At 36.4% G+C, this 13,253-nt stretch overlaps 1 protein-coding gene across 21 annotated transcripts in view; it reads right to left on the reverse strand.

Moving 5' to 3' along the window:
• cacna1aa (calcium channel, voltage-dependent, P/Q type, alpha 1A subunit, a) overlaps positions 1 to 13,253 on the reverse strand; it is a 111,817-nt gene that overhangs the window by 36,987 nt on the left and 61,577 nt on the right. For all 21 annotated transcript variants that reach the window (XM_059557056.1, XM_059557054.1, XM_059557055.1 and 18 more), the window contains 8 exons: positions 8,682 to 8,781; positions 7,827 to 7,987; positions 7,605 to 7,745; positions 7,158 to 7,359; positions 6,850 to 7,014; positions 6,444 to 6,554; positions 4,465 to 4,548; positions 798 to 914 (listed from right to left, as the gene is read on the reverse strand). In XM_059557056.1, coding sequence (XP_059413039.1) covers positions 798 to 914; positions 4,465 to 4,548; positions 6,444 to 6,554; positions 6,850 to 7,014; positions 7,158 to 7,359; positions 7,605 to 7,745; positions 7,827 to 7,987; positions 8,682 to 8,781 — 1,081 coding nt within the window. The remainder of the gene's footprint in view (positions 1 to 797; positions 915 to 4,464; positions 4,549 to 6,443; positions 6,555 to 6,849; positions 7,015 to 7,157; positions 7,360 to 7,604; positions 7,746 to 7,826; positions 7,988 to 8,681; positions 8,782 to 13,253) is intronic.

Consider the following 13,253-nt stretch of genomic DNA (forward strand, 5'->3'; position numbering starts at 1 on the left):
CCAAATTTCTGCACACAATGTAAATATTCTCTTTCCATAACACATTTCTGACTAGCATACAACACAGCAAGTGCGTTTGTGGCATACTGGATTAATATCATGTGTAATGATTTGTTTAGGTTTTAGATAACATGCAAGCTAAGCACCTCAGTTTCATCTTACACAGCTCCAAGGTTATTACTGTTTTCTGAATCTAAAACTATTAAAAACACATTTTCATTTTGATATTTAAAATATAAAAATATTACATGGAAAATCGAAACTAAATGAAGATTAGTAATGTTACTTTGGCAACTAACTGACTTTTAATTTGAAGAGGTTAAGTTACTAACTGAAAAACAAATCTTAACCAAAACTAAAAATGAAATAAAAATAAAAATAAAACATAAATAATAAAATAAAAAGTAATAAAACTTACAAAAGGACATTCTAAATTGTCTAACAGTTCAGCTATAAAAAAATAATGAAAATATAAAAACAAAAGCCAATTCAAAATATTAATAAAGTTATATAACATTATATAAATTCAATTCAATCTGCAACATTACTGATTATAATCAGTTTTTAAGGGTTATCATTTGTACTAGAATCTTCAAAAGAAAGTAGTAAAAATTATTAACATTATAATGCACATTTTTACTCACAACTTCATTATTGTTTTTGAAATAAACAAAAACAACCTTCATTAACCAACATTTGACCAATAATTTCATTAACAAGATAGGTCTGTGTGCTGTCAGACTCGAAAAAACAACAGCAATGCTTGCGTACTGTTATGTATGTGTGTGTAATTTTACCTTGAAAGATTGGACGAAGGTCCAGAGCAGGATGCGTATGGTCTCACCCTGCCTGAGCAACTTAATGAGACGAGCGGCTCTGAAGAGCCTTAGAAAACTCAGATTTATGAAGTTGTTCTACAGAGACAGAAAGAGAGCAAGAGACAGAAATAGAAAAGGGGCAGACAGACAGAGAAAGGAAATTATGTCAGTCCAAAACAATTGATTACAAACGGCGAAGAAATGAAAAAGGAACTAAGAAAGAAGGAAAGTAGGAATTCAAATCAAACAAGGAGAAACCAAAATAATAATAATAATCAAACTGACAAGACTGAACAGGCTCAGCATATCCAGTGGTGAAAGAGGGGAGGCAGCAACTCATACAAAAAAATAATATAGATATATAATAAAATAAGATACTGTAAGAGTTCTCATTAGGGAAGGGAGTGCACAGAGCCTAACTTCTTGCTTCAGTCAACCAAATGCACTGATCTGTAGATTCACGTGGAATCATGCCAACCACACTAATAGCATACACTGACCAACAGAGGGCACTAGCAAAGACAAGGAACATGTGCTGGGTTAAAGGACATATTTCAGTCAGTTGTGGGAATGTTTTATTTTATTTTATTTTATTTTTTGAAATAAAAAAAAATATGAAAGCATCAGGAAGTGATCGGGAAGAACTGACTGTTTATTGTCCTTTAAGCTGCACAGAGATACTAGGAACAAAAATAGAACACAAGGTGGTTCAAGGTGGATTTAACTCCATATATTCCTTCATAACTGACATATTTAGATGTCATTAGTACACTTAGATCTATGTGTGTGTTGATGTATTTAAATGTCTGTATGGATGCATGAAGATGCAGTGTCAAAAACAACAATTACTAGCGTTCCCTGTCAGCAAAAAAGCACAACATGCATTCAGGAGACCTGCAGAGAAACACTAAACGTTTAAACTGTGTGCTAAGGATCAACTACACCTCAGCTGAGAGGGGTTTTGTCATATTGTTAGACAAGCAGGGGTGAAAGGTCTTCATGACTCGAGCACATGCATCATTGTATCATCATCATCATCATCAGCCACAGGAAAACAGGTGCATTAGATGCATTACTCCAAAAGAAAAATTACAAACCATCTACATGTAGATGTTGCAGAAGCATGGTTTTTAGCAGTATTTTTGGAGGTTGATTAAACAACCATTGTGATCGGTTTATTCAGGTCATGGATATACACATGAGATTCATAGTGCATTTTGATTGGATGGAGTCATCAGAGGGCAAAGCCGCCATAAAGAAGAGTTTAAAGAAAGCATGTAAAACAAAGATAAAACAAGTCAAGAATTATCATTATGCATATCAACAAACCTTTCAATTCAAATAAATGTTGATTACAACAAAAAGCATTTTTAAAATGACGCACTTGTCATACGTGGTTTGACAAGTTTTTATCATTACATGTATATTTGACAGTCTTGTAACTGGAGATCTGACTTCAATCTTTAATTACAAATTTAACAAAAAATCAGCACTAAACCCTTCAGGTGGATCTCCAGGTACAGAACTGAGTCTTAAAATTAAAATAAATAAATAAATAAACGTATTAATATCATATAATACAGTATTTCACATCACATTTCTGTTAAAAACACTGTGAAATTAAAATAAAAGCTAATTTGTGTTTGCTTTGAGGTCATCAGCATGCTTGTGTGGTCCATACAGCTAATAGAGTAAATTTAATTAAAATGTAATATTCATGGTTTTTCTTTGCTGGGGAAATGGAACAGAAGTATTGATGACTGAAATGCAGGCCCAGTAAAATGCCCTTTAGAATGTGAAAGTCCCTTTCCCCTAATGCAACCTGTCATCAAGCCGCAATAGCAAGCAGTAAATCATGGTTTTGCCAGACTGTGACGTAATCTAAAGTACTGCTATTAAAAAAAAAAAACATCTATGAAATACATCAATGAATTAATTAAATAAACAAACATTTCAAAATAACCACATACAAATATTACATGTCCAAATAAATAAATAAATCATATCTAAATAAATGCATAATTGCATAATTGCATAATTAAATTTTCAAATAAATTCTAATTTACAAAGACCACTGATGTAGCTAAACTCTCCAGATAAAAAACAAATAACTATATAAATGAAAATATTGTATTTTCAAATTAATAATAATTTTGATTCTTAAAGACCTTGATCAGTGCAGTTTGCTTTTCTTTGTTGACAGAAACAGAGAGTTTGGGCCGGACATCTTGAAGGGCTTGTCTCTTTTATAATAATAATAATAATAATAATAATAATAATAATAATAATTATTATTATTATTATTATTATTATTATTAGACATCAGCTATTTGGACAAAGTGTAAACAGTGATAGATGCATTTCACATTAAGAGCAATTAGCAATTAGAGGCTATTTACACTAAGTTAAAATAGCATATTTTCTTAGTGATAGATGCTATTTACACCAAGTGCAAATAGCAATGGATTCTATTTACGCTATGTTAAAATAACAGGATTTTCTGCTATTTATACAACTTAACGCAAATAGTGATGATTATCTGCACCTCAGTATTGTAGCCCATTATAACACAGTATGCAATAATAATGTATTGAGTGTAAATTATCATTTTAATTCAAATTATGGTTGCCACCTTATTGGGACAAATCCCTCCATTCACCTGCCCTAACCCTTTTCATCATTTCTATAATTTCCTTAATTTCTATTAAAATTAAATGCCTTTCCGAAGTGATATGAGAACTTAAGAGGGAGAAAAAAAAAGTTATTCAAAAGCCAGATTCGAACTCGGGTCAATTGCGTAAAAAAAGCCACAGAACGCACTTTACCACCAATGCCACTGGAACCGATATTTGATAATCGTCTTTTATAGTGTTAACTCCAATCACACATGGTGGTCAGAGTTTGTATAGACAGCTTCTGCCAACAAGGCGGGCTATTTGCACTTAGTGTAAACACACTCCGTTATTATTAAACAGGCAACTAGAGGTGTGCAATATATATTGTCTATGATAATATCGTAATATCGTAAAACAAAACAGCCTTAATTTACATTACAGCCATTAACCATGATTTGCTTGTCACATTTGGGGTGGGACATTCACATGAGTCGTCAGTACTTTTGGTCTTTTGTCCTAGAAAAGAACAGTACTTTTTGAATGTGTAGATTTGATAGTTGGTCTAATTTTAGGTCAATTTTGATTCCATGGAGTCTTTGAAGTGCCTGTACAACCTGTGTTGATGATCTGCTGTAAAACCAAGAAGAAAAAACACATACACAAACACATGTTTCGCTAATATTTAGAAACGGCCATCATCACTCGCTGGATAATGAATGCATGTTAATTTTTGAGTACAGCATTTTTACTGGTAGGTCAGTTTGATCTGGCTGGGGGATAAATGACGACGCTGGAAGAGTAACAGACCTCCGTCACCATTGAGCACCACTGGCTCACTGTTCTGCCTCACACACCAACTGGGACAATTATATAAGACTTTTAGGAGTTCCTTACACCTCAGTGAGCAAGAGAAGATCCTGCTGAGAGTCTCTCAATCACATTCAGAAATACACACAAGCGTACAGACAGGATACACAAACAAACACGCACATACGCACTCACAGATGGCAGCCCTTCTGCTACACACTTACCCCTAGCTCTGTGACTAAAATATCAGTGATGCTGCCAAGTACAGTCACACAGTCAAAGATGTTCCAGGCGTCTTTGAAGTAGTTCTGTGGTAAAAAAGACACAGATGCATTTGTCAGCTGGGCTAAAGGAGGATTACACTTGGCACATACATACATTCAGTGACCTGTCGACAGAAAAAGGAGCAAACGATTTATTTCCACTCTCTGGTGCTAATGAAACGTCGTCTCCTTTCCCCCTTTTAGCTCTTATTCCTTCATTGAGTTTTCCAGCCTGTGTACAAAAAAGGGTAGATGCCTAGAAGACCAGTGGCCCAGATGCCGAACATGACGGCCTTTTTGTGAGCTGCCAAGTGAGTGCCTGCAGTGAAACAGTGCATTAGGAACATTCAGTCCACCAGCTGCATGGGATCAAGGGCACCGGTGCAAAGAATGTGTGTGTGTTACTCTTTCCATCAACCTCCCGTCAACCCATCGTCTTCATTTCGCTCAAAATCCATCCTCCTTTTTTCCATTTTCCACTTCTAATCACTTCAATGTGCCCTCCAGCTCACTATCTTCATGTGTATCTCTTTTAGCTGACTACGACCATTTCCTTTGTTACTCGCACTTCCATGTCCCAACCCTTTTCTCATCTACTTCAGAACGCTCCTTTTTTTACGTTTATAAATCTGCTCTAGCTGTGCTGATTCTGACCTCTGTGGTTTTTAAAGAATTTTGTCTTTAAATTCCTTTAGCCCTGTTTCACACAAAACAGGTATATGAACACAAGTAGGGTCCAAAATGAACATTTTGCCTCATCTACCAACACTGGGCGAAGTGAGAAAATTAAACAGCCATATTTAAACAACCAGTGAAAAAAAAAAACTATATTTTTGTCCTTAAAGGGATAGTTCCCCCCAAAATGAAAATTCTGTCATTAATTGTTGTTCCAAACCCATGAGACCTTCATTTATCTTCTGAGCACAAATTAAAATACTTTTAATAAAATCCGAGAGCTTTCTGAACCTGCATAGACACCAGTGCAATTGAAACGTTCAAGGCACAGAAAACATAGCAAGGATATCGTTAAAATAGTCGAGAATACTACGAGAATACTTATTGAGCCCAACGAAAACAAAAACAACAATATTCAACGATTTCTTCTCTTCGGTGTCAGAATTTGACGTTCGCTCACAACAGTACCACAATGGATGTTTGTGTCTTCATCCGCTTGTTAATAAGCCACAGCGGTTCTACGTCAGAACGCCATCTCCTACGTCAGCAGCATCACAAGCATGTGTTGTGTACTTGCATGAATGCGAGGCGGAGACTGACATGGAAGACAAGAAATTGTTGAAAAAAGCTAGTAATTTTGCTTCTTTTGCACACAGAAGGTATTGTTATAGCTGCATAACATTACAATTGAACCACTGATGTTACGTGGACTATTTTAATAATGTCCTAACTGCCTTTCTGGGCCTTGAAGGTGTCAGTTGTGTTGCTGTCTATGGGAGGGTCAGAAAGTCCTCGGATTTCATCAAAAAGATCTTAATTTGTGTTTTGAAGATGAACAAAGGTCTTACAGGTGTGGAATGACATGAGGGTGAGTAATTAATGACAGAATTTTCATTTTTTGGGTGAACTATCCCTTTAACACAATGTGATTGTATTTTAATTTGTTTAAATGTCTCTCAAGCTGAGCCAGTTTCTGTCAAAAAATGTGGCACATTTCATTAATTCAGGTTTGATTTCTGATTTGTTGGTCTAATGCAACAATGATTCAGTGTGTGCCGGTACATATACTTTTGTGGCAGGGAGAACATTAGGCATCCTATATAAACTTCTGTTGGTAAAAAGGTTTTAAAAGTCTTTATAAGATGTTGCAGTTTCCATTAATCACTGTATACTTTCACTTGCATTTGCTGCTTAGTGAGTGACAATTCTGCACCTAACATTCACATACATACAGTTAAACATGAGAAACTGTACAGTAGACTTACCAGCACTCCAAAGGCAATGATCTTCAATAAGCACTCCATTGAGAAAAGTGAGGTGAACACTATGTTCAGGTTGGCTAATACAGCTTCATAGACATCTGATGCTCCATCATACTAAACAAACGCAACATATTTAAACTGTATTAAACTGTATTTAGAAATGACTCAAATTTTGGACTACAAAAAAAATTAAAACCTTGTAGGACATCGGTACTGGAAATTCATTTTTAGTTTTACCCTATTTGTAGAAAGCACTGGTAAACTAACAATGCTAAAGTCTAAAGATTCTAAACTCTGCAATTGTTAGTTTGTACCATCACAAACTTTTAAAAGCAAATTTACCATATATCGGAAGCCTTATTCACAAAATATATAAAGCGAGATGTATTAAAGTGAAATACTGCCACACCTTCATCATTAGGACAATGGTGTTGAGGGCAATCAAGGTCATGATGGTGTATTCAAATGGAGGAGACACCACAAATTCCCACATGCGGTACTGGAATGTCTGTTTGTTCTGAGGCATGTGTCGCGTGAGCGGTTTAGCATTGATGGCGAAGTCTATGCAGGCTCTCTGAAAACAGAACAGATACGATGAGGTTAGTCAAGCTGAAAATCTGCGGCAACATATCAATGAGATCAATGCTAGCACTATGCATAAAGAATGACTTAGACTGATCATTTAGCTTAAAAAACATCCATTTGATATGTCCTCACCTCATTCTTTTCCAGGCTATACTCTTCCATCATTTTGTCTCCTTGCTCCTGGAAAGTGATGATGATAAGAGCCACGAAGATGTTGACGAAGAAGAAGGGGAAGACCACGAAGTACACCACGTAAAAGATGGACATTTCCATCCGGTAACCTGGACTCGGGCCCTGATTCTCGTAGGTCGCATCCACTGAATGTTTCAGCACCCTGGTGAATGGCAAACAAAAAAATAAGCCATTGAATGTGCTGTAACGTGATACTGTCAAATATTTTAGGTAATTGAAACAAGATATGCCATTAAAAATAACTTCAACTTGACTCAAATTGTAATTTGGGATGAAAACATTTGCATTACATTAGAAAACAGAAGCAATTTCTCTAGTGGCTTGAGATAATGGGTATGTACACTGAACATTAGGTTTTAGGAATTAGGAATTGAGATGTTTACATACTGTGGCCACCCCTCTCCCGTAGAAACGGTGAAGAGGGTGAGAAGGGCCCAGAGCACATTGTCGTAGTGGAAATCGTATTTCTTCCATTCCCGCTTCTGCGCCCGCACTTCGTTATCTCTTTCATAGACAAGATATTCGCCCCTAACAACAAAATGCTTTTCAGAAAAACATGCCAATATGTCTGTTCGTCAGTCTGTTTGTGTGCGTGTGTTTTTGTCTCACCTGCAGTCACGCTCAAACTCCTTGGATTCATCGGTACAGTAGAAGAAACGGCCTTTGAAGAGCTGCACAGCTACCACAGCAAAGATGAACATGAACAGCATGTAGACAATGAGTATGTTCAACACATTCTTCAGAGAGTTCACCACACAGTCAAAGACAGCCTGAAAATAGACAAAACAGAGAAGAGACAAATTCAAACGCAGCCTGAAAGCAGAACACAAACTCGGATCAGATCACAAACCAATACATCTTCAAAATGTCGAAATTCAACTGAGTAAACCTAATAAATATACATAAAACAGAATTAGTCAACTGAAACGAACCAAACAAATAAAATAAAATATAATGAAATAAAATACAATGAATATAATAAAAAGCAGCAATAAAACAAGCAAAAACAGCCTGAAAAACACAAAGAATGAACAAAAATTAAAATATAACAAACATACTAAAGGCATTTATACAACACAAATCTTAGATAAAACAAAACACAATCAAAATATGCAAAACCAAATCAATTGCATTTACATACAAAAAACAACAACAAAAAAATAAAAAAATAAATAAAAGCAGACATAAATATACAACAAATAAAAAACACTTTAATGTTAGAAACAGCCAAAAACAGAGAAAGCAGTCAAGTGATACAAATAAATGAACAAATACAAACAAGGTCTAAAAACTAAACAAAACTAATTAAAAACTGGTCAAACACAGCCAGAAACAGATTACACTGAAAAATAAAGCCCATGTAGTGAAAAAAAACAACAACCAAAACAAAACGCAAACAAACTCAGTAAACAGACAAATCTCAGTCAAAACAAGGAGGGAAAACACAACCAAACACTGAGGTACCTTTAGCTTGGGCAGACGCTTGATGGTTTTCAGAGGCCGCAGTACTCGGAGCACACGCAGAGACTTGATAGTACTGATGTCTTTCCCCTTGCTGCTTCCTCTGCAGATGAACACACACACACACACACACACACAAACAACAGAGTTAGAAAGTGAAATGGCAGGAGGCGTTAGGCTGCATGGGTAATTGGTCTTGCACACACACACAATTTAGGGGTGAGTTAGTAGCTCAGGCTGTTAAAACAATGAAACATGCCTGCTACATCCACACATTTACTCCCAGCCAATCAGGAATGTCATCTGTGTCCCCTCGCTGAGAATGCAGCCTTTTGTAGTCAGACAATCAAGCTCATTTCACAGCACTTAGGATAGACACATACTAAAACACATGCACACAGTCAATCTCACAACACACACACTCTCAGACACGCTCGTTGGTGTGGCTCATGCTGTACTGGAAACTAGCTCAGCGGATGTGATATCCACTGCACCGCTTTAGCCCATGCTGGAACCACCATTGTACCTCTTTTCCCAAGGAACACTGGCTGGTTTCCTTACATTGCTATGATGACAGCATGAAACATACGGAACAGATTCAGGCATCCCTGCTGCAGAATGCCCAGCCAAACTTCTTTCTTTCTTGTTTTTGGGGTTGTCCATTGGCAAACACAACATATAAAATGACCTGGAAAAACACATTCAGTCACTCCAGAGGGGTTAGAGCCTCTACCAATCAGCCCTGGCTTTGGAGTGTGAAGAACCATGTCACAATGAAGCTAGTCAATCTGAATCTGAATTTCTGGTCTACATTATCACAATTTGCACGTCGCTCTTGTGATACCCAAGCACAACCATCCACCAGATGTGTGTACAGCTGTTGCACGGCAGATGTGTGGCTAGTGACCAGCAAGCTAAATGCAAAAGTCGTACACTGAAGACTAAACTATGCGAATGTGTGGTTGTACACTGATTTATATCACTGTAAAACTAATTTATGTAATTGTCCTTAATCACATACAGTGGGGTTTAAAAGTGATTCTTTAAATTTATAAAACATTTCTTTGATAAAAAAAAAGAATATTGTCAGCTTTTGAGAAAACATTTGAATGGAGTCTCTTATGCTTTCCTAGCATTTATTTTACAACATACAGTAAACACAGTAATACTGTGAAATACTCCAATTTAAATAATTCTATGTATGTTTTTACTGTCACTTTTAATAAATTTAATGGATTCTTGCTGAATAAACATAAATTTCTTACAGAAACGCAATTCTTACTGATAAATGGTAGTATATATATATATATGAAAACATGAACATAAATTGGTAAAAGCAATCAAAGTATTTTGTTAGTTTATGCTTTTAAATGATTGATATTCAATAACTAATATAAAAAATGTTTCACTTTATTGTAAAGTAATACTGATGCGCTCCTGAAATTGGACACCGCTGCTTTTTTCATAAAGGAATATCAACTTAAATTTGTTTCTGTTTCACATACCATGCAAAAAAGTTTTTTTTAAAACCTTTTCTTTGTCTAAAAATCCTCACAACAACAAAAAATATATATTTTTCACACTTTTGGACCTCACTGTATACATGAGTAGGTATATATTTCTCTCTCTCTCTCTCTTCATATATTTAGCATCTTTACTGTCTTCCCTGTTCTCTCTTCTCCTCTTCTGTCTCAGTGTCAAGGACAGAGGGCAGTGCTCTAGATTTCCAGCGCCACGCCGAATCCTGTCCTCTCAGCAGATGTCAAGCATAAACAAGCGTCCATCAGAGAAGGGCCGTTAGAGTGATGGGTGCAGAGATGAGGGACCTCTCAAACCCCCCTATCAGGACTACGTGGACTGAATGATCATCCACGGGTGGTTAACACAGAAACGGTGACAGAGTGATAGAAGGAGATGGGTGACTTGCAGACAGACATAGAGACAAATCCAAAAAAGAAAGACAGGAAAGCTGTGTAATTGCCAGGACAAGCATTAAGAGCAAAAGAGGAAGGAAAGGAGAGAGAGAAAGAGAGAGAGAGACATTACCCGCTGCCTCCGCTGTAGGTGTGAGCAGTTGAAGAGATGAGAGAGGAATCAGACACACACACAAGACACGGGGGAGAAAAGGAGTTTGAAGGAAGAAATACAATAATATGAGACACACACAGTAAAAAGAGAGAAATAAGGATGCAAGCTTGTGAATTATAACACATCCACACAACCATACATCTGTCTTCACTTACCCATTTATACCATTTACAAAACTATAAACAATATATAAGCTACGCCAGCAGAACATTTAATCTTATATAACCAGACTTTCGACTTGCAGCAAAACGTCTGGCTTATTCTGTGAGGCAGGAAGTGACTGACATGTAAGATGATCAACCACAGTCCGTTTGATTTTATGTTATGTTTAAGGGGGAGATTTATTAGATACATTTGATCACAACTGAATGCAACAGTAAGGTTCCAAATATTTTTTTTCTATTTTTATTTTTTACGCTATTTTTTCCATAGTGGTGTTGTTATTTAAAAATAACTCACAGACCTTTAAAAATGGACCTACTGTTAGCTACGAGGTTGTTTTATGCTGGATTATTATGCTGAAGCCCACTTTATTTAAATAATAATAAGGTTTAACATCAGAAATCCTTGTGAAAAACTACATTATCCATGGTTATGCAAATAAATCTTGGGAAATATAAACAAATAGCATCAAAAGAACACTTTAGAGCTTGCCAACTATTATGAATTACTGCAAATGACATCGAATCCATCTTCCTAAACTCTTAAACAACTTAAATATATGTATGCATATTTTGCAATATTGACCATCAAAGTCTTTTCAATGGTTTTCAGTAGTTTTATATTTAGCTGTTGTTTTCCCTCATGAAAGCCGTATAAGCACAGTCCTGTACTGTCATTTTTCCAGATTTTGAAATATATTTTTGGCTTCAAATAAAAGTTTATAACGTTGTGAATCACCTCGTAGGTGGTTGTTCTGGGTCATGACCTGTCTTATAACTTTAATAAAGACAATCTCCTATGGGAAAAAATTACTGGAATGAATACTGTTGAAAAATAGAAGGGGACTCTATATAATAATAATCTGCCATTGAAAGTGAATTCAAATAGCAGCACAACAGTCGCATTGAGCAGTTAGCGGAAAATGCGTCTACTTTTATACTTACAGACAAAACCCAGAAAGCAATGTGGAATGTATGTGGAAGAGGATTTGACTGTCAATTTTAGTCTGAACTTGCCTTTTTTAGTATACAATAAGCACAGATAGTCAGCAAACAGACTGCGGGTGATCTGTGGGCATGTCGTCTGAGGCTGAGACTAGCTAACTTACACATATGCACACTTTCACACACAAATCTAAATCTATTTGAGTAGTAAACATGCATTGCCATATTGCATGTGACTTCATCGCTGTGGTGACAGCTTCTGGAGTTAGTTGCCATGCCTGATCTCATGATACAGTGCTTTAGAGCTCATACCGTCACATGACATATGACATATGTCACATGACCATAAGCACTTCACCTGCAGGGCAAAGGAGACCCGAATCTCTGCTGAAGTCTGTGATTCATACAGATTTATTCCACATGGTACAATTATGTGCAAAAAAAACAAAACTTGATTAACTCCAATTCATTAAGACCAAATCCAGCACTCAGCACAAAAGAAAAATGAAAACAGACTCCCAGCAGGCTCAAGTCTGTCAGCTCAAGCAGTTCACAGGCTCAGATCAGGAAATGTGTACAAGTGTGTGGCTTAAACACAGAGACCTTCTCAACAAACATCTCTCTGAGGCATGAGCGACGTTGTCTCAGTCATCTCTTTTTATTCTCCAGAGATGATCGGGATCAATTCCATAACTAAAGACTTACTTAGTACTGTCTGTGCCACTAAGTTACGCAAACATGCTATTTTAGACCATGCAGTACATCTGACCTATTGCAGTCTTATTTGCCAATCAACCCTATTAGTAAAAGAGGAACCTGTTGAGATGTTTATGCACAGAACTTTGTATACTAAATGGCCCACCAAGAAAAATATCATCACCGATATAAATAGATAGTTCTGTTAATGTTTGGATGAGTTGCATTCAAAGCCATTTTAACGCACACCAGTGATCACACATTCTATATAGTATCGAATCAAGTTGACACATTGCTTAAAAACTGTCTAATGTAAATATGAATGATCTCTACTTCTTGTTTCTAGAATTTTATTGAACAGAAGCAAATAGCCAACTGATTCACAATGTTTTAACGCAGATGTATTTGTTATCCAGCTTTCTGTCTCTATATGCCAGCATGGGGAAGTGCATACTGGCATCTGTTTCTCTGAACTTTGTAGCTATGCAGTTTCTCGCTCTCTCATTTTTTTTTTCTCTCAGCTGAATTTTTGCCGCAATAAATAGACCGCCTAATTGGATCTTGCGTTCATCAAAATGGTGATACACATCTCAGTTGGACAGTGCCCTTCTAAGAGGTGAGCAGTTTGATTGTCTGTAATTCCATTATGGCGTTATCTTTCTGGCCAAAGACCCTGTCCAGCCCT

The sequence above is a fragment of the Carassius carassius genome, chromosome 1, assembly GCF_963082965.1.
Source record: "Carassius carassius chromosome 1, fCarCar2.1, whole genome shotgun sequence".
In the NCBI taxonomy this organism is placed as follows: Eukaryota; Metazoa; Chordata; class Actinopteri; order Cypriniformes; family Cyprinidae; genus Carassius; species Carassius carassius.